We start from the raw sequence: 9369 nt of genomic DNA, 5'->3' as shown, positions 1-9369 counted from the left end.
TGCTTTTCACGTCATGCTTGGGTTGACCAAGGGTAGTTCAATCTTCGATTTTACGTCTTACGATATTTTGTCGCTTTTCTTTTGCTATTTATTTGTGTCTGTAATGACATTTGATGTATGGACGCTCAAGACTTACAGTATCTATTGAATTTCTTTGTAAATTAGCTTTAAGAATGACACAGTCTCATGATTTCTTCGTCAATAGTCTGATACACCCCTCGGGGAGAAGGGAAACATCAGACATAATAATATAGGGCATCAAAATAAACTTCGCAAAAAGTGTCCTAAACTTATGCTAAGTCAACTAATAAGTCTTTTTATGTCATTCAGGATCAAGGTCCTGGGTTTTCCTCCTCCGTAGACACCTTTTGATTTGTTCTTGCAAGTTGCCTTGCAGCACATAGATCCAAATTAGCTATTATCCTCAACAAGATTGCCGGGCATGTGTATCAAAAGCTATCTACTGCCGCAAGGGCGATTCTATTCGTTGCTCTATTCTTCGGACTTATGAGTTCTGCCAAATACCAAATTATGTGCTGACATAAACCGCGAGATGCATTACCTAGAAGCTTGAACCTATCCCAGAGTTGGCCTCTTTCTTTCGTCGTTGAGCCCTCATGATAGATTCCAAAGTACGTTCATCTCCCACCCCATTGTCGTCCTCGTCTCGAGAATCCTTGCTCTCGATGTCGTACCTAACTCGTCCGATGGGTGGCAGGGTCTGCTCCCATGCTTGCCGAAGGGGTCTTTTCAGGCTCTCTTCCAGAGTTGGTTGCACTGAATAGTTTGAGAGCTCCTTGATTGGTTCTTCTGATTTGAAATGCGCATCCCTCATTGGCGCTGGTAGCCGTGGTAACTGCCCCCCTCTGCGCCTGTTGGTCCATCTCCACCCATCGAGTGAGGTGGCAACCTTCGCTGCCTGCTCTTTTCCATAGAAATGCCCAATCTTTTTGACCAAATAACGAAGCCGTGTCTTGCGGCCCATTTTACCCTCTTCGAGGTCCTGAAGCAGAATCTCAGCTAGAGTTTGTATCGCAGGCTGCGACATATGCTGCCCAGTCCTTTTGCCCCAGTTGATAGCGGTTTCGATATATCTAAGGCGCTGTCGGGCTGTCAGGCCGGGTTTCTTCATGTAGAACTGACAAATCTCTTCCAGGAAGTCCATCACAAACACAAGGTTCCGTACGATGGGGGCTTTAAGCCGGGTAGCAGTCTTTGATGAGCAAAATTCGGCGATCTGCCAGATGAGGTCTGGTGGTAGGTCCGGATGCGTTACTATAGCTTCTGCATGTCGTGCCCACATGTACCAAGGGAATTTATGCTTAACTGACGCCCCTGCGTTATAAGATTCCCAAATCATAACGGCACAATACGGGTCCCTCTCCATCTTCATCATATCTTGTATAACCCCATGACGATCGTTCACCAGCCGAACCGACTTGATCAATGTATCAAGGTGTCCAAAGGTTTCACTGGTATGTGTAAGCGCCCTCAAGTTCGCTATGCGTTTCTTGGTTTCACTATGACGAGAGTCTTGAAGCATTGCTGCCCAGCGGTGCAACTGTGTAGGCCCGGTAATCCATTTGTATAATTGCTCAGGCCGTATTCCTCCCTGTGTCGTGCTCATAAGACGAATAGCCATGAATTGCCAAACTTCTGATTCTACCCAATCTTGGATGCTGTGAACATTGCTGGCGAGGGTAGAAAATTCGCCTGCCTTGAGACCTGGGACTGCCGCCAATTTCAACAATAGCTGAAAAGCTAACGTACGTTGGTCTGTGGTCTCGTCGACGCACTGAAAGCAATGTTTAGTCAAAGCTTCAAATGTCTCCATTTGTGTCAGACCTTGGGCAGAAATTAATCGAGTCAACTGCATACTGCGGCGTAAGAGGCGGAATGATATAGGTCGTGTAGGGTATTGTTCGCCCTGTGCCATTTCCAGTCGATTATGACTATGCATTAGGTCGAGGTAGTCATTTGTATCTAGTTGTATCTTTTCGTATAAGGAAACAAGTCTCAGAAGCTCCTCAAGGCAATGGAACGTAGAGGGCTGGGGTGCCATATGCAATATTGTTTTGAGGCACTGGTGCCAAACATGGCTCCCGTACAAATCTTCAGCTGAGGTCGTCCGGGTGCGATACATAGCATGGATTATGTAGACCCATTGTTTGGCAACCCTATCATCGAGAAGTTTGGCCGGTGCTTGTTGCTTGAGATGATTGTCGAACGGATCGAGAGCTTGGACAAGGTCGTCGTTGGAAATCGTCCTTTCCTCGACCATCTTCAAGATCTGAATAACATAGGGCTCGCAAATCTTCTTCAATGCGTTTTCATCTTCGAACTTGTAAAATTTGGCGAGCCGTTCGTTCATATCACCTCGGGCCTGTTCTATTGATGTGAGAGTCAATGCTGCGGGCACCATAACCGCCTCCGGCGGTGGTGTAGCAATTGCAAGGTTGATATTTTCTTCGTGCCCCATGTCCTCGAGGTTCCTGAGAAAGCGTTCGAACAGACCAATCTTTTTTTTGTGCCGATCATTCGGTGCAACAGGAGCCTCCCAAGTCCACTCGCCGAGATTAACGGGCACTTCGATCCTCCAAGGAAAGGGTATAGCATGAGAATTGGGTACAACGGCAACGATATGTCGCTTGCCCAAACGACGTCGGCTCTCGAGAGGCCCGGCATATGAGCTCAAGCATCGACTAGGAATCGGATCGAAGCGTTGGAATCGCTCCGTGGCTTGGGCTAATACGGTATTGGAGATCCAGATGCCACTTGGTGAGCCTGCAACAGGGCACACACCCGTGCGACGGTAGAGTGTGAGATAGTGCATCGTCGAAGCATTTGAATTCCTCGAATCACGGGACGCAGTATCGAAATTCGGTTCATGTCAGCATCGTGGTATGCTCTGTGCAAAATCCACGTAGAGCTGGTTTCTTGGAAGGTAAGGTACCCAGTTAAGGTAAGTACTAGGTAAAGGTGCGTGGGTGATAGAACTTTCAATACGAAGCATTTGGCTCGTACACAACTGGCCAACCAGAAAAATGATTTTACCCCAGGTTCTGTGAGTTCCGTTAGCTACCTTAGCTAAGTGAATGCCTCAGGCGCTACCTATCAATCATTATCTGTCTGTCTGTCTTGCTCCACAAATGAGTCCCTGGCGGCATCTAGCGTCTCCTGGCTCTGCCATAAGGGCTTGAGGGAGGTGAGCCCCAGGGTGCAAGAAGACTTCTGACGTTAAGTTAATAAGGTGCTAAAAGTACGTAGTCTAAGATCCTCTACTCCGTAAATCTATACTAAATTATGTTAAGTTTACCTAAGGCTTTTTGTCACCTAGGATAGAAGTCCTAAGTTTTATTGCATCCCCTTGGTGAGCAACAAGACTTGAGACTCCGAATAGGGTACCAGAGGAGGCAAGAAAACCAAGGATCTCTATTCAAAGGCACAATGGGTCACAGAAAGAATTAAGCTTAGTGTATCTTAGCAGCCCTTTAGAATTTTGGATCGTAGCTTATTAATGGCTGAAGTTTTTGTTGCGCGCAGGGGACACTGGAAAATACACTGATAAAGGCATCTAGAGTTCATCTTCGACTTATCTGACTACCCACCAGCAGGTACCGGCTTTGTTTTTGTCACTTCAGGATTTGGGGCCTTGGTTATCTTCTTCCTCTTGGGGCGAACAGGTGTTCAGAAGCTCTGGAGCCCCTTTTGTCAGATGCTGATACGCCGTGTCTTGGGCCGTCCCTGCGTCTTCCTGCACCTTATTACGTCTTCCGCAGTTGACTGCATAAATAGTATCAGTTCGGCTCGAAATTGCATCTGACAAGGCTAAACTTCAAGCTTCCGGGGTCCGTATACTTTCCGTCAAGGTTGCGGCGCTTTTGACAGGCCCTTGATAGCCACACGATCCCTGCCGCGGCTCCGGCTGGCCACTACGGTGAGCGTGGAGCTCCCCTAATTGGTAACATCAACGAACCAGCCTGTCCCTGCTCGCGCTCGTCTAATACTCCGTAATCCGTCCATATTGTTTGTCGGCTTCTCCTGAACACCATACTCGTACTGGTTTAATCAACATCTGAACAAGATATCACATACGACACTTTCACTCTGCATCGATCAGCACCGCTCGATGGCTCTGTGTGACTGCTTATCGACACCGACGACGTCACAAAGAAGCTAGATGGAGCCCGTGGTGTATGAGGAGACTCCGTTCGCCGACTACCTCAGAGGTGAGCAAGCATCATTCTCCCTTGCGCGCGACATCGCTTTCCCTTTTGTGTACTAACATATCTCAAGATGGGGGAGATGAGCCCCAGGCTGACTGGGCTCCCGGTGCAGTAACGCCCGAACTTGATTCATCCGCTGGTCGATCAAGCCCATCACCACCATCCAGTCCATCTCCCTTCGCACCCACTGGCCGACCTTTAGTTAAACCAAGATTCCGAAATAAGGCTCCTAATGGGCTTCATTTGCAAGTTCCTAGGCCCTCCTCATTGCGGTCTGCTAGCAGGAAATATTCAGTATGTCACCTCGAACTGGTGTGACTTATCAACGATTGCTAAAACCACCTGCCATAGGCTGCGGTTGCTGCGAGTATCGACCGAGCTGACAACGCCAAATTTCTCGAACAATTCCGATATACAATCATTGCGTCTCAGCTTTTAAGTGGCCATTCGGGCCTGGGGCAGTCGCAACTAGATAACAGGGGCCCTAGCCCATCAACGAACGAAGACGAATCCCTATTGTCCACAGAGGGAATTCTGGCATCAGTTCTTGCCGCTCTTGCGGTCGCGGTTGTTCTGAGTTGGGTTCTTGGCAGTGGTGTTACCAAGAAGAGGCTGGTCTTTCTTCTCGTGCTTTGCGCAGCGGCCGTCCTGCTTGGCCAGGTTTACATGAAACGACAATGGCTTCGGTATCGAAGATCGCAATCGCTGTCTGAAATCACTTCTTTCGTGGAAAACTCACACAACTTTGACAGTGCGTCAGGTGCAGCTATCTCTCTCATACAAGAAGTCGAGTTAGTGTCTCGAGGTTACAGACTGTAGGTCTTTCTTTTCCTTGCCATCACATGCACTGAACAATTTATAGCAGCGCTCCCCTGCCGCCAATCAGCCGTATAGAAGACCGCACCCAAACCCGGCGTTGTGTCCGGCTGCGCAAAGCCCTGAGACATTCTTTTCAAGAGGTTCTTGATTCTTACAATCAGGTCTGTACAGTTGTCAACGGATTTGCGGAGCAAACAGACTTGGAAAAATATTATGATATATACGACATTACCGACTTCGACATGTCAGACGCCCGTCAAGGACTAAGTGATGAGGATTTGGACGATCCCGAATCCTTGAGAACCCTCAAAATTCTGGCTGCTCGATTCTCCACCATAAGGAAACTATTCCTTTGCGCACTGCTTGCTCTGGATGCCAATAGTGATGCAAATGATTTACTTCGTTGGACGACGGCCGTAGAGTCTCTTTTGAGCGTGAACAGCTCAACTCAAACAGCTCATGCTAGGATACAGAGCATTCTCAGCGAGCAAGATAGTAAGAATACGATGCAAGTCATCATCTATTGGCCATATACTCACGTTTCTCCAGCTTTTCCATCTTCCCCTACACCAAAGAATGCCCTTACGCCTGGGCGGGAGCGCTGGAGGGCTCAACTTCGGAAACTTAATTCACTATCAAGCGGAATCAGGGGCCTACAGGCAAAGCTGCAGCTTCTTCGTGAAGAATCCGATAGAACTCTGAACGATTCGAACGACATCTCGGAGCTCGGACCGAATCTAATGGCGCAATATGAGTCCATCGGCATGGATCTGAAAGACCTGATGACCGCATGGGAAGAGGGCAGAGCTGCTTTGGCACTCGGCATCGATAGAAACGAGAAGAGGCTTTCATCCATGAGTACTCTGCTGTCGCCTGTTAGTTCTCTTAGTGGACTGACTACTGTGGACGAGAATGGTGGGGCTGCTGCAGCTCTCAAAGCATTGACTGGCGAGTCTCCGCCTAGTTCTGAGTATGCTGGTTCAACTGAACAGGAGGCACCAGAAGTTTTTGAAGCCGTTGCTCTCTCGCGACCACGAAGCATGCTCACTCGAGAAGAAAGAATAGTCAAGGTTCGGGAAGAACGAGAACAAAAGGCTCTTGCCCGACAGCACGTTGATGCAACCAGGGGTATGCTCCGGGAGCTAGAGACAGTTATTAACCTAAGACCTCGAACTCGTGCCAGCGCACCAGCAGGTCGGATTGTGTCAATGTAGGGGTATCGATTTTATGAAACAAACATCACGATCATTATCTTCAACACTTTTCAATCGCCTTCTCCTGCCTTCACCGAGTACAAAACAATCGTCTGAATCGACACCGAACCGGTTTTTTTTATTCTTGCTATCGACTTATGAAAATTTCACTTTCGAGCTCCACAGACACATAAATATGTCAAGCACAGGTAGCGTCACGACGACACGCACAATTCTCTATAAACGACACTATTCTATAGACAAGCCATGGATGGCTGCGGCGTTTCAGGTTCAGGGTTGGGGATTTTGGTTTTGTATTATTTGCCAGCTATAATCATTCTCGGCGATCAGGTTTTTGGCGACACACAATCGCACCAATGTGCCCTTATGGACGATAGCTGTAAGACATATGCGCTACGGATTGGCCTCTTGGGAAATTATTCGTTACTATTTGCCGATCTACTTATTTCGTTCAATGTAAATGATGACGGGGGGACTTCTTCTTGGTAACATACCTAGTATGTATGATAGCTACATCCCTTATGTACATAATAGGCCATTGTAAGGTCTGGATACATTCTTAAGGTACCTTGAACAGAACTTTGGCATTACCATATTTCTCTCTAACGACCATTGGCGCCTTAAGGTATCCAGTCGCTTGAAGAACTGGCAAGAGGCTCAGAACCTACTTGGGTACAAAGATACTTCTGTGGTTCGCACCTGCCCTGAGGTGTGGATAGAGGCCAAAAGATTGAGGACCTCTCAATCAGGAACTGAGGTGGGCTTGCGTCTCTAGGTGCCTAGGTATTTTTGGACTAACATTCATCTCAAGCTATAACCTTATATATGTCTGTATCGATATATAGAAGATACAATTTGTATATTAGTCGGAACTTTGGATCTCTAGAATAAGCGATTAAAATAACTAAGGTATATAAACTCAGCAAAAAGTATACTAAACTTGTCCTCAACTTACCTACTAAGGTAAGGTACCTAGGTAGGTAGCTACGGTATACCAAAATACCTCAAGTCTTTTTATCATTTAGGTAGGATCAAAGTCCTGAGTTCTCCACTAGCATCCGCCTGAAACGCGACGCGTTGGCTGTTTGATGGTCACGCGTTAAGTGGCTCCTCACCTGCCAGCTAGCGTAAAGCAGCCTAGCAATTTCGCGACAAAAGCACATTGCTATCTGCATCTTGCATTTCATCCACCAGACAACCTCCCATATTCCTTTCGTAACCATAACACACCTTACTTTACGAGCCATTTCGCTCTCTTATTCTTTGCTCATACTCCCTGTCCATATCTAGCTACAATTTGCCAACAAAACTTTCAGTCAGTCAGTCATCCCGAGTAGCGAACACCCCACCCTTTTATCTATGCGTGACAGCTTCACGTCTCGTGTGGGAACGCATCAGTGGTATGCTAACAGATAAACAGATATGTTGGAATCACGACTCGCTCAAGCTGATCTTCTGAAGAAGGTTGTCGATGCAATCAAGGATCTGGTCCAAGATTGCAACTTCGACTGCAATGACAGTGGCATTCAGCTGCAGGCCATGGACAACTCCCATGTTGCCTTGGTTTCCATGTTGCTTAATGCTGGATCCTTCGAGATGTTCCGCTGCGACCGCAATATCTCCCTCGGTGTCAACCTCACATCCCTGACCAAGGTCCTACGCGCTGCTCAGAGTAATGACGTGCTCACGCTTAAGGCTGAGGATGCCCCTGACGTGTTGAACATGCAATTCGAAAGCCCTGAAAACGACCGCATCAGCGAGTATGACCTCAAGCTCATGGACATTGACCAGGAGCACCTGGGCATCCCCGACACCGAGTATGCTGCTACAATTGCAATGCCCTCTGCCGAGTTTCGTCGCATCTGTACCGACTTGATGGCTATGTCAGAATCAGGTTAGTTCTTGCAAAGCTCGCTTCATACCCGGCTACTGGATTGCTATCTAACACATTGGCAGTCATGATTGAAGCTTCCAAGGACGGTGTCAAGTTCGCATGCAATGGCGATATTGGTAACGGCTCAGTGACTCTTCGAAGCCATGATGATGTCCAGAAACCCAAACAAAGTGTCAAAATTGAGTTGACCGAGCCTGTCGCTCTCACCTTCTCCCTTAAGTACCTGGTCAACTTCTGCAAGGCTGCTGGCCTTTCCGATCAGGTCCAGATCAAGCTCTCTAATGAAGTACCCCTCTTGGTGGAGTACGATCTGCAGGGTCAAAGCCATCTGCGTTTCTATCTTGCGCCCAAGATTGGCGATGAGGAGTAGAAGAGTGCCATAATGCAATACGACACCACCCTGCTAAATGGCAGAAGCTCGGCGCTTGCGGTCGCAATGATACCATCCAACCATTCCGGCAAAACACAAGGCAAAGAGGGCAATACAAGAAATGCGGATGCCAGGAAGGTTATCTGATTATTTGAAGCCCTCTTGCAGGCATCAAAGGCGTGTGCCAAGGAAAAGAAATGTAAACGAACGGGTTAGATAGGGAATATAAGAGCACCAAGTCAGGAGCTTTAGTCCCTTGCTGACCATGACGATAAATGATAATATGAGATCGTGCTTCTCTAAGTTGATATTGACTTGGCCCAAATTATGCCTGCATGGAGTATTGTGCCATTCGCCAGGTTAACGTCACATTCTATACTAAGCAACGTGAGCGTTCCAGGTTGCCAATCTGCTGGCATGGTAATCATATAATATATTCGAAGCAAGTCCTAGTTGCAATTTGAAGCTTTCTTGCTTACAGCCAAGGGGGCAAGAAAACTCCTGGTCTCTATCCTAGTTGACAAAGCCTAAATGAACCGAGACTGATCTTTTTTTTTCTTAACCCCAGTCATACCTCAAGGTTAGGAGTTTGCTTGCTTCTGGAGGGACAGCAACTGTGTCCCTGGAGCCATTCCCAGGTTACTACCTAGTGTTATGAATTGATCAAAAAGAAGTGTTGAACCAAGTCATCCCAAAAACGAAGACCTTTGTTATGGAGATAACGAGGATTTAGGCTCTATAGGCTCTGTATTTCGTACAAGAAGCCTGCTGCGGGGCAATGACTACCGCATGGATCGTAGCAAAGGCTGGCGGGGCACACAACCAAATGAAAGCCACTCGTAACCT

At 47.5% G+C, this 9369-nt stretch overlaps 3 protein-coding genes across 3 annotated transcripts; 2 read left to right on the top strand and 1 right to left on the bottom strand.

Moving 5' to 3' along the window:
- Positions 1-562: 562 nt before the first annotated feature.
- On the bottom strand, positions 563-2833 carry FSUBG_10382 (uncharacterized protein; the record flags this gene model as incomplete). Its single annotated transcript, XM_036674955.1, has 1 exon — positions 563-2833. The coding sequence occupies one exon, from the start codon at positions 2831-2833 to the stop codon at positions 563-565; it is 2271 nt and encodes a 756-aa protein (XP_036534144.1).
- A 1347-nt stretch (positions 2834-4180) lies between these two features.
- FSUBG_10381 (uncharacterized protein) lies at positions 4181-6259 on the top strand (the record flags this gene model as incomplete). Its single annotated transcript, XM_036674954.1, has 5 exons — positions 4181-4229; positions 4297-4520; positions 4578-5041; positions 5089-5540; positions 5595-6259. 5 exons carry the CDS (start codon positions 4181-4183, stop codon positions 6257-6259), a joined length of 1854 nt encoding a protein of 617 aa, XP_036534143.1.
- A 1422-nt stretch (positions 6260-7681) lies between these two features.
- FSUBG_10380 (proliferating cell nuclear antigen) lies at positions 7682-8523 on the top strand (the record flags this gene model as incomplete). The annotated part of the gene is made up of 2 exons (XM_036674953.1): positions 7682-8153; positions 8216-8523. 2 exons carry the CDS (start codon positions 7682-7684, stop codon positions 8521-8523), a joined length of 780 nt encoding a protein of 259 aa, XP_036534142.1.
- Positions 8524-9369: the final 846 nt, after the last annotated feature.

This window comes from Fusarium subglutinans (genome assembly GCF_013396075.1).
Source record: "Fusarium subglutinans strain NRRL 66333 chromosome Unknown NRRL66333_c0000179, whole genome shotgun sequence".
NCBI lineage: Eukaryota > Fungi > Ascomycota > Sordariomycetes > Hypocreales > Nectriaceae > Fusarium > Fusarium subglutinans.
This window is presented reverse-complemented; position numbering and strand designations above follow the sequence as displayed.